At 32.2% G+C, this 12,366-nt stretch overlaps 1 protein-coding gene across 2 annotated transcripts; it reads right to left on the bottom strand.

Annotated features, from left to right (window-relative positions):
* Window positions 1–3,059: 3,059 nt before the first annotated feature.
* On the bottom strand, window positions 3,060–10,470 carry ATSAC1B (Phosphoinositide phosphatase family protein). Of its 2 annotated transcripts, XM_011023853.1 has the most exons (21): window positions 10,227–10,470; window positions 9,962–10,135; window positions 9,779–9,862; window positions 9,452–9,579; window positions 9,275–9,366; window positions 8,561–8,618; window positions 8,330–8,386; window positions 8,197–8,230; window positions 7,998–8,078; window positions 7,228–7,334; window positions 6,771–6,857; window positions 6,604–6,681; window positions 6,237–6,307; window positions 6,054–6,152; window positions 5,787–5,886; window positions 5,183–5,291; window positions 4,956–5,028; window positions 4,495–4,588; window positions 3,973–4,065; window positions 3,669–3,735; window positions 3,060–3,333 (listed from the first exon to the last, which is right to left on the bottom strand). In XM_011023853.1, the coding sequence occupies exons 2-21, from the start codon at window positions 10,107–10,109 to the stop codon at window positions 3,203–3,205; spliced, it is 1,791 nt and encodes a 596-aa protein (XP_011022155.1). In that variant the 5' UTR covers window positions 10,110–10,135; window positions 10,227–10,470; the 3' UTR covers window positions 3,060–3,202. The 2 variants fall into 2 exon arrangements, with proteins under 2 accessions (XP_011022155.1, XP_011022154.1); XM_011023852.1 differs by having other exon boundaries at window positions 9,962–10,470.
* Window positions 10,471–12,366: the final 1,896 nt, after the last annotated feature.

Genomic DNA, 12,366 nt, shown 5'->3' with positions numbered 1-12,366 from the left:
ATGCAGTTGGCCAAAATATATCGCTTGCATGCAAACTTTGCTAGCTCAACCAGGAGCCACATTTGTCCAACTAATTGGTTCTTCAATAAATTAATAACCTTAGAGATTTCAGCATGAGGTAGCCTCAAGTCATAAAAAAAGGAAAGGATATACCCCCCAAAAAAAAAGCATTAATTATTTTTATGGTAATTAAAAAACTCTAATTGATATTTAGAAGTTTTAGATAAAATAAAATTAGTTAGGAAAGATAATAATCACTCTACATCATTTTTTTGTTTTTAATTATAGAGATGTCTAATATAATAAAATTAGTATATGTGTATTGGTTATTAAAAGTAGAAACCTATTATAATTTAAGTCAATGATTTAAGATTTAAACCAAGCAACAAGATTTAATCCTCACATTTGAATTGCAAACAGCGAACCTGAAAGGATAGTGCATAATAAATATAAACATATTTAAGATTATATTGGTAGACGTGAGCTCGTTGGTTTTCACTCACACTCAACAGTTTATAGGGGATCATATCAAACCAACTCAAATTCGCTTACAATATATATATTTATATATAAAAATATCTTAGAAAAACATGAACATTAGAATAAATGAAAATGAGCATAAGAATTTCAATTTTTAATAACAAATAAATAAATATTTATAAATAAAACTTGACATTAAGGTTTTTTTTACAAATATGTACATTTTATAAATTTAAAAACAATGTGGTCACCATGAGTGACTCCAATTCTTGAAGACGACTAACTGGATACCTTAAATATTAGCTTAGAAGGGTCTAATTGAGGACTACCTTGAAGTCACATGTCTAGACTTACAAAAAAAAAAATTGTTATTATATAATTTTTATATTTTAGAAAACTTATGAGGAAAAAAATGATATATTTAAAAATATTTTAACACAAAAAAATTATATATTAATTAATTAATTACCCGCTTATCATTAACCCAATAAAAATTCATTTATTCTAAGTGAATTTATGTAAAAGAAAATTTTTGAGCAACGTACAAAAATTTTATTGGGATGAATACACAACAAAAAAGGAGACATCTTAAAAATATTTTTTTCTTTAACATAATGAAGTCATGTATTAATTAATTTATTGCCAACTTGTCATTAATTTAGAAGAATGCCGAATGATAGCTCATTTATTCTAAATGAATCTATGAATAATGAAATAACCAATATACAAATGTGTTGAAGGAAACATGTTTAGGAAAATGTTTTTGAACACAATAAAATTATGTATAAATCAATTTATTACTTAATCTAGGATAACCTAATGATGATTCATTTATTTCTTGTTGATTTGTGAATGATAAAATAACTAATATACAAGTAGGTTAAAGGAAATATATTTTAGAAACATTTCTAGACAATATCAAATCATGTATTAATCAATTTATTACTCACTCATCATTAATTAGGATAATAACTAATAATGATTCATTTATTCTTGGTGGCTTTATGAATATTAAAGCAACTAATACTAAAAAAAAAGAAAACATAACTTAAGAAAAACAATTACTTTTTAAACACAACAAAATCATGTATTAATATATTTATTACCCACCCATCATTAATCTATGATAATCTATGATAACGAAAGTACATTTATCTTTGGTGGATTAATGAATAATTACCACAAAGTCAAGTATTAATCAATTTATTATTCACTCATCATTAATCTAGGAAAACAACCAATAATAAGTCATTTATACTAGGTACATTACGAATAATAAAGCAACAAATAAACAATAAAATTGTCTATTAAAACCATCAAGAAAAAATATATGGTAAATAAAAAAATAATATCAACACATGACATAACAAAACAAATACAGCATCAACTCATAGCATGACAAATTGAAAACAACTTTAGTTATTAAAAAAAAAATCACAATATAACAAACCAAACACAACTTTCACAAACAAATAATAAATCAAAATCACATTAAATTTAACACTAAGCCTAAATTATTATATCTAAAATAAACCTGATTCAACCTAATCCTCTCAACTTCATCATAAAGTTTTGATTTTGATCTTATTTAACCTTAAAAAAATAAATTATTAGTGGCATTATGTTTCTAAGTTTGATCTTATCTAACAAAATTTTATTATTTCAAATCATAATAATATGAGTTTTGTGCTATAGCTACGAGGGATAATTTTTATTAGATTTTTTAATGGTTACAATTATTATATTATGTTATATTATATTTAAGTTGGGTCTCATTTTCATGCACCATAAATCAAATGATGTGGGATCACACATTATGTTATGGCTGTTAATGTCAGCTACCATCTGACAAAGTCAGACTCTTACTATTAAACCTAAAACTTTGACATATAAATATGGCCATGCCTCCATCTCCACGGTTCTTCATCCTTGCTAGAAGGATGGTTTAGTTTCTGCTCTTACATAAAGTTACCTCAACCTCCACCAATATCAAAGCTCCCATGGCCTCCTGTCCCTCCAGTTTGTAAACCACAACCGTGATGTTCGACGCAAAACCTGTTATATCATAGTAAAAGGTGTGGTAGGAACAGGAGTTCCTCCAACCACATCACCTATTGGCACCTTGCATGCTTATCAAGATTTCTTGACCATTACATCCAACCCATCTTCAAAAGTTGTTTCCACTTCAGGAGCAGCATGACATCTACTTTCGATGAATCTAGCAAGACTCTTGTTAATAAGATCGCTTTACGGTTGTAGAATCACAAGGGATCATCTCCGTTGTTGGCAATGTGCTCCATAATATCTAGCCTTCTGAGGTAGCTATTAGAGGAGGCACTGGTGATTTCATGTGTGTACAAGGCTATATGAGAACTAATCCAATTGACCACATGTTCATTTATGCTATCTACAGGTAGAGTTTCTCCTCTATCGGCCTCCATATGCAAAGCAATCTTCTATACATGAAACGTTGTGAAACTTTGCATTTCCGTGCAAACATCTAGTGTTGCTTGCCCCTCTTTTTTTCACACTTTAGTATAGAGAAATGCTTTCAATTAAATAATGAAAAGAGCACAAGAAAATCAAAAACTCAAATTGGAATCATCAGATTTTAGATATGATATGTGGGATACAAGAACCAAAAGTCGTTTCAAAGAATAAAAAACAATAAGCAACAAGCTGAAAATCTGATAAGAAATCTGTAAGCATTCTGAATCTATAATTATGGTCGAGGCTTGTTCAGACGAGGCCGTTGGCAGAAAATCCGTCCATTTGCCTTCACAAATGCTCCAATAGCAACACTAAGGCTAGCCCACATGATTGAGAAGAACAAGTGTCGGAGGTCATACCGAGCTGCATGGAAGATCAGTGTGTAAAAGAAGAATGTCATTGATCAATATGACATGTAAGATAATTTTCCTTGTAGCCTTTGGTCATGCTTTTTAGCAGGAGTCCTAAAGCGTGTACACCTCATCAAACACAGAATTTTAAATAGGCATGGCCTTTTTTAATCCTCTAACCGTAACCGTGAAGCATAAGCCTTGCAATATTCTATTTAACTGCATATCATGAACCAAGGCACAAAAAATCCAAAAAAATAGAAATAGCGGGGATCGTATTTAGCTTAGCAAAGTTAGGTGCTGCAAACAAAGACTGTCTGCTGTTCTTGTCAAATTAGCATAACTCACCTTGCCTAAGTGACATCAGGGCCAAAAAGAACCCAATCAAGACCAATGCTAAAGCCACTGGGAAAGACTGCAAAACAGGGGGAAAAGATGAGGTTACAGCAAGACAGTATTTAGATGCACCCAGGTTCTAACTAAAACCACTAACATAAGAAGGTTGCATATATCCAGAAAAAAAGAAAAAAACATAGCATTTCAGCTCAAATTTATGTTTAGACATCTGTGCTGTGAACTTCATGAATTCATGATACTGAAAATCCAGAGAGATGCACAAAACACATTTAAATTCCAGCCAACTGGTACTCACAGCTACACTCTCAAGGCCTCCTGTTTGAGATGGAGGGGTTGTCTCTCGGCTTACAGAAACAATATAATGTCCCTGTAAGAGATCGATTGAATCCTTCATGTCCATGCCGAAAAAGAAAATAGAAAATCAAAAGTCAGGATCCAAACTAAGAATTTCAAAATAGATGGCTGTCTTCTCACAATGCAGGAATAACGGTATAAAAGGGCCCAAAAACAACATAATAAAATAATAACATATATTTATAATAAATCTTAGGTCATGTAAACCATGCTTTAAATACATGATCACCCATACAGCGCAGGTTAATACAGCATAACAAGTTTCACATTGATCAGCGAGAATAGCTTGTTGAAGCTTCTTAATACAAAAGATTTCATCAACTAATTCAAAGCAAAAATTTGTAGCATTACAGACTAAAAGGAAGAATTGCAGATGGAGCTAAATGTTAGTACTCTAAAAATATTACAATTTCTTAATCGTCATTTTAAGCAACTCACTGAAAAAAGAATGAAGAATACCAACCTGTTTTGTGCCATCAGAAAAGTTATTCAAATAATAACGGGCAAGGGAGTTCCAGCCATCATTAAGGATCCCCTGGATACTCCGTTTGCCAAATCTGAAATTCCACAAGAGAGAAAAAAGTTACAGTAGAGAAAACCAATAGTTTTCATGCTAATGCAAATGTCACCATCATTTACTCTCAAATATAGCCATCATAATAGCAGCAGCATGGAGTAATATGAAAATAAAAGGCCAGAAACAAGTAAACAGAGAATATGCAGCATGTACAACTACATATACCTGACCAACTTCCATACATGCACCGACTCATTTCAAATATAATTGCCTATCTGAGATCAAGATGCATCTCAGCCATTTCAGGAATCATAGATGCATTTCACTAATGATCTTCAGTCGAAAAATTGTAAGAATGCATGCATGTCTCTTCAAAGGAAAAACTGGAGTAAATCCATGGAAAGTACCTCACAAAGTCTCCTTTTAAAGCAGGAGTTCCAGAATATTGAATACTTATCTCATCTCCATGATTAGCCCATACTAAAGATAAAAAGAACAGTAGAAAGTAAAAAATAAAGGCATTGAGATGTTAACAAATCAGGTAACTGTAATAGACCAGAATAAATCGATGCAAAGAAAATAGTAAGCTTCATAAATGGTTTTTAGAGCAAATGTAATATGTGAAAGAACTCACATATTTTATAGCTTTCGTCAAAGTTTGGATGGGAGCTAATAGTTTCTTCAGCTCCAAAAACACCAATCCTTCTAAGTTGGAGTTCTAACATTCTTCGCCCTATCATGCTCTGTAAACATTATTTAAATATTGTTTATAAGAAGCTCATGATTCAAACATGCAAGAGTTATTGTTTATAAGAAGCACATGATTCAAACATGCAAGAGTTATATTCACATAACAGCAATCTCTACACCCCATATAAAAAGGAAAAGTCTTCAATTTTGACAGCCGAACCAATTTGCAGTTTTAAAAAAAGCTTTTATTCAGAGAAATTTGTTAATTTCAAGATAGCAGTCCAACAATAATCTTATAAGTGCAGTTCCTTTAGCATCACCAGCTAAATGAATCCATGCATATGGCAGAGGCACTACAATCCAATAATCTGAACCCTTTCATCAAAAAAAAAGAAAGAGGAAAAGAAAAGCGAGAAAGAAAGAAAGAAACACTCTTTAAGACCCCATGAGAATACAACTAACGACTTCCCAGGTATATGATTCATGTATGTTCTGAGTCTGTCCACTATACTTCAATAGAATTACTCGAATGTTGGAAATTAACCCACCTGGGTAACATTTGTACGGTCTAAACAATCAATACAGTTGGTCCTCACAACCCCAGTTTGCTCTTTCATTTTCTCACCCTTTTCATTCAACAAAAGGTACCTGCCAATGACAGGTTAGAGAACAGCATAAATTCTGTGATCAATTATTTAAGTCAAACCAACCTTTCATAAGCATGCAATACAAGTGAAGAATCATGAGTCCCTCCACATGAGCAAATGAAACAATAAATATCCAGTTTGAAATAAAAGCTCTTTAGTGAAACTTACATGTTTTTCTCAAGGAAATCAACAATTTGGTCATAGAGGATTGAAAGGCGCTCAAAGTGAACATGCCCACAGATTTTATGAAAATCAAAGTGCAGATATCTGCAATATTCAATAATCTTTCACATCAAATGGAAATGTCTTGAAAATAAAAGAGAAGAAAGGTTACATGTAAGGAAGTTCTACCTTACATCATCACTAATGACACGATGCATTGCATTTGCATATTTTTCGCTCAGGCGCCCCTCACCTCCATGCTGATACATGATGAAGGTGGATCATCAACAAATGACTCGAAAAGGTGTCTAAAGAGAAAAACAACACATCCACAAACACACATGCAGGAATTTAAATCGCATATACAAGCAGTTTGTTTGCATGTAGAATGCGCAACTCACATGTATATGCATGTCTATTGTTCACTTTAACAGTATATACACGCACGCCAAATTTACCAAGCCATTCTAATTTGGAAATCATCATGTAGAATAGTATAGTAAAAAAAATATGCTATTTAACTATCCAAGTTTCATCAGATGAAAGTTATATGCACCTTGTTGACAAGATCAACCGCTAATACACTCCCATATTTTTTTCTCAAATCCAGAAAATGCCGCTCCACCACTCGAGGCTGGGCAAAAGGCAACCAGCAAGACATCAATTTAAAGAAGCAAATCCCAAAAGTATATATTTTAACAGCAAAGACCACATAATACTCACAGCCTCCTCAGGTCTCACAATCTCAAACTTGGGCTTGTATGTCAAATCAACAACTTGCTCCCAAAGAAATGGAATTGAACCCCGAACCTACAAGGCAATAAAAAGAACCAAGTATCATGAGAAGGAGACAACCATGAGGTAATTCCATGTTTGACCATAACTTGTGATGCAAGCCACTAGAACATATCCAATCGATAGCATATAAGCAACTATCCAAATTATTTATCCAACAAAATGGAAGCCACCATCATATTACACCATTATTCTTTTTATTCATGAAATTCCTTCCTCGAGTACCTAGCTCAGCAGAAATTTCAGGCCCTACTTCTCTTTCCTTTTAGCATTTATGACTCTCTTGTGATGTTCAGTGCTGCTCTCATTAAAGAAGGAAACTCAAAATAATGCGGTAAGTCCATGACATAAGTATAGTAACTTATTAAAGATATCAAAACTTCACCTGAACAAATGATGATGTGAATCCATTCATCAGAACAATCTGCTCAGTTTCCACAAAATTAGCAACATACCCATCAGAATCAGCTCCTCTTCTCCACATACGAGTGCCTTCAAAAGGTCAAATTATCGTCAACAAAGATGAGAGATCAAATAAGGATGGCACTCAATAAACTTAAAGCAGAATGTCTATTGGCATTTTGATATACCAATAGGTAGAATCAGACAGATGGACACTTCTACTAGATCTAGAGCATGAACAAAAGGCTTGAATTTTATCAACACAGGATGTCAAAAATCAACACATATCCTTTGTTATTGTACACAACAATCAGTTATTGTACACAACAATCAGTTATTAAATGTTTCCATTCAATACTGTAAAAGGAAAAGATCGAACATCCCTCTCAGACACAAATTTATAATATGGTTTTTTCAAGCTTATTTTGTGAGAGATATTTAGAATGTTTCCGTTCAATATCGTAAAAGGCAACATCTCTCTCAGACACAAATTTATAATATGGTTTTTTCAAGCTTATTTTGTGAGAGATGTTTAGGCACCAGACTTGTAATTATTCTCTAAAATGTTCTACTTATGATCAAGGATGGCAAGATTGAAAATTGAAATCCAGAATGCACTTTTAATGCGCAACCACCCTTTAGTATACACATAACTGAAATTATTATGTTTTTTCTTTTCTTTTTAAAATAACAAGAAGTGCAACTATGAACTGCACATATCAGGATTTTCATTATCCAATAAGCTTTAATTACCATTTCTCCTTGTGCATCTCCTAGCAATCAGAGTAACATCAACAATTTCTTTCCCAATGGCTGCTTGAAAGTTCTGAAAGCCTGATCATCAGTTGAGGACAAACTCAAAAGGATGGGCACTTAAAAGTCAGATAGTGGTTATGTCATGCACAAGCTAAGATTATTTTCATATCAAATAACAAAAACTTGGGAAGGATACTGCCTTGGACAACAGGAAGTAGGTATGGATCAAGCTGCATGAGATACCCAGTATATGATCAGAACTTCATTAGCTAGAAGCCCAACAGAAAAGAAAACAGTGAACATTAAGTTAAGTAAAGGGAACACCCAACCTTGTTGTCTATGAGAACTTCCAACATATAGTTGTTCCATAGAAACCTAGGTTCTGCCTGGAACAAACATTAATAAGCAATACGTCCAATTCAATGGGTATTAATAATCACAAGAAACATCAATGAATATTTAAAAATTATTGACTCAAAAGATTGAAAACCAATATTCTCATACACTATAGCAGGCAAAACCAACAAAAAAGAGTATCAACTTCAAATGCCAAGGGCTACCTGTCTCCAAAGAGGAAGTAATTTAGACTCATCACCTAGATCATGCAATCGCTGAGCACTGTCACACAACAAAACATATAAACGTTTACAATTTCAAAAATGTACATGCATGCATATGAAAACACAGATAAATATATTTCTTTTATGAAACAGACAGCTAAGATTAATTAAATTGATTGAATAAAAATGGTATAAATATTACATGTCCAAATTCAATGGCCTTTTGCTCAATTGAAACATTCATATGAAGTGTTCTACCTTTTTTTAACAATTAGCATCTTGTTTAAAATTCAATAATTAACTCTGTTTTCAATATTCATTACCCATTGAATTTGGAATTTTGAGTTTACCATGATTCTCATGAAAATTTCAACATGAAAACTGCCATTTTTTTTTTTTTCATAAGTTCATTGTTCTTATGCATAATTAACAATTTCAACTTGCACTTCTTATAGAAGATAATCTTGAAGAGTTAAAGCCTACAACCACTTTTTCCTCACGAAATTTCAAGCTCATAAATATTGTCTACATACCCATATTCTGAAATATACAAACCATAGGATAATCTAGTAAATTTAACCACCAGTGCATCGGGAAGAAAGCCAACTAAGAGAGTCGCCTAAGGTCTCCACAACAACTTTGAATGTGTATGAGAGCATGCACTTTCTTTGATTAAAAATAGACATACATGAACCAAATGGAAAAGTAATTCACCTCAGCGTTAAATTAGAGTCATATGAGAAATACAGACCAGAAGTCCTCTCTGCGACGTTAAGTAGCCCGGAGAATTCACTCTCCACCTTTTTCTGCCAAAGTCATTATGTCGAATAAATATTCAAATCGTTTGCTGCCTTTAGAGCCAATGAAACAATAAAGCAGCAGCAGGCTTACCTGTTCTGCGTTAGAATTTGTAACGGATTGGTCACAAGGAAAAATCTTCAATGATGTAGCTTTATAGATTGGATGTCCTAAGTAGGATCCAACACATTCACGATCTGTGATAACTATTAAGTATGACCCTGAAAACATAGCGAAATACAAAACCACGTCATAAAAATAGAAAATCTACAATCCCTTAACTGAAAAAACTTACATTCTGGTTTAATTTACAATTCCATTAGAAAAACAAGCACCTGATCATCAAAATTAAATGGCCACAATCAACATATACAAGCAATCAAAACGTAAGCTGTCTGATAAAGAGTACAACTTTATTACCTGCCACAAGCTTTAGCATCCCAATGACACCAAAAATGATCCTAATTTTAGGCACCCTGATTGAGCTACACTCAGGAACTTCATCTAAATGCCAAAAATACCGAACACCACCAAATCAATCAATCTAAAAAACAAGACTTTACAATCGAATTCAACAAAACTTAGCAAAATAAAGCAACAAACCAATCAAATTCAGTGACCCGTCAGCCTTTTTGACGGCCAAAGAAGAACCACAAGATCCATCAGTTGGTTCAATCACATATTGATCTGGGAATTCCCATAAACGCATCCGTGTGTAAAGTTTCTGCCCTGACTCTGCTCTCTCCATCATTATTAACAAAACCCCAGACTTCACAACTTTCAACAAAAACACAGAAAAAACAACTCAAGATGTTTGAACTTTTCAGATTCAAGAGACCCACCAAGGAATAACAAGAAAAGGGGTTACCTTAAAAAACGTGTATCAAGTGTAAGATCCAATGAAACTTTTCTATTGGTTTGGTTTTCTGACAGGGACTGAAGCTGAGAAAAACAAGACAGTTTCGTGTTTGGTTTCGAGTTTTTAAGGATTTGAAGTTTAAAACGGAATGGGACTAAAAGAATGGCGAGGAACTATGCCTGTATTTCGGGTTTTTGAATTAGATTTGAGATATATATGACATGACATGGTCAATGTCAAGAATTTATAGTGGTTGTTAACAAGTCCAGGCTGATGGATCTCTGAGGATAAAGTGGACAGTCAGCACGGTAAATTAAATAAGATTAGTGAATTGATATGGTTTGATTATATTAACTTTTAGAAATACGATATTCATTAAATATTATTATTATTAAGCCTAATAATATAATTGTTGTGTTATAGAATAGTAATATTTAATAAATATTATGTTTCTAAAATGTAACATAGTTAAATTATATTATTTTTAATTTTGGTTGATCAGTTCATGATAATTAATAAAATCAATCAATTAATTTAAAAAATAATAAAAACAATCTTAAAATTTTTAAAATAAAAATATCTTTACAAGATTTTTAATATCTAAAAATTTAATATACAGTAGTTGCTGCTACACATATAAATTTTTTTATAAAAATTCAATTTTTAAGTTTAAAATACAATAGAAATTGCATGTTCTTTTAAAATATATATATTAAATAATATTTTTTAATTTTTAAAATTTATTTTTTACAAACACTCCTCAAAATGAATAGCATGATTTGGGTTTTGTCCCTCACAAAATCGACGTTCCATTTACGTGGGCCTTAGCTGCCTTGCCCCCATGGTTTTTGTTGTATTGTATTTTTAAAACCGAAAAGAAAGAGGATGACAACTTAGTCACTGTATTTGCACGAAACTAGACTTCTAGTCCTTTTAGTTACAAAAATCCTATATCTAATCCAAGTATGTATTTTTCGGATCCTTTTGTAATTGAGTCCCTCTGTCAGTTGTCAGTTGTTGCAGTAGCTTTAAGCATTAATGGACAAGGCAATAAACGGTCGAAGCTGCTCAATAAATTAATTTATGAGTTTTGAAACTGAAGGGACTAAATTAACTTCTTTTTTCTAGAATTCTTGCGAAAATGAAATTTTGCCAAGTTTGTCTTGTCAAGGAACATCATGCAGTTAAATTATAATAAATGTTGAATTTTAAGTTTTATTTCAATTTATGGTTGGAATAATGCATATACAAGAAGGATTTTCTTCTCTGTTTTCCCTTTTCTTTTCAAAAAAGAGGTTGGTTAATTTGAAATTAGTATCCCACTGTGATTTGATTATTCTGGAAAAAGGAGAAAATAATTAGGTCTTCCGATTTCCATGAGTTTTACTATTGGAACTCCGGCCGGCCGGAACTGATTGTGGATGAACGGAAAATCATATTACTTTAAGATGAACGATCTATTCTGGAAAAAGGAGAAAATAATTAGGTTTTCCGATTTCCATGAGTTTTCCTATTGGAACTCCGGCCGGCCGGTACTGATGTTGGATGAACGGAAAATCATAGTACTTTAAGATGAATGATTCCATCAATGGCAAGTCAGACGTCCATGATTTGCTGGGCTGTGATGTTATCGGTGGTGATGGCCCACAAACAGAGCATCATCCTACTGGAAACAGAGCATGCCAAGGGGTAATGAGCAGCACAAACAATGAAAAGGTATTTTTAATATTCTTTTTAAACTCTTGATTCCTCCACTAATTTAAGGAGTTTCTTTTCTTCAAAAAGAAAGCTTTCAAGGGTTGTCATGAGCTGTTTCAAAAGATTTGCTACGAGCAGCTAACACTGAACCCTAGGCAAAAAGTAAAGCTTTTTCTTTAATTTTTTCCATCTTTTTTTCTCTACAAGTTTTTTCCTTTATTTATAAAAATACTATTAAAGAGTTTTATTTTATTTTTTTGCCCAAGTTTGTTATAATCTTTCCAAACTTTAATTGTTCTAAAATTTTACTTATTTTTATAGTCTTTTCAAACTTTAATTATTTTAAAATTTTACTTTAAGATACATTCATTTTTGTCTCATTTATAAGTTTATTACTATCTCATGGTAATATTATTATTTTCATCTAGATATATACTAAAAAAAATTTAAT

Source organism: Populus euphratica, unplaced genomic scaffold (assembly GCF_000495115.2).
Source record: "Populus euphratica unplaced genomic scaffold, PopEup_1.0 scaffold12.1, whole genome shotgun sequence".
In the NCBI taxonomy this organism is placed as follows: Eukaryota; Viridiplantae; Streptophyta; class Magnoliopsida; order Malpighiales; family Salicaceae; genus Populus; species Populus euphratica.
The sequence above is the reverse complement of the archived record's forward strand: the minus strand, read 5'-3'. Positions and strand labels throughout refer to the sequence as shown.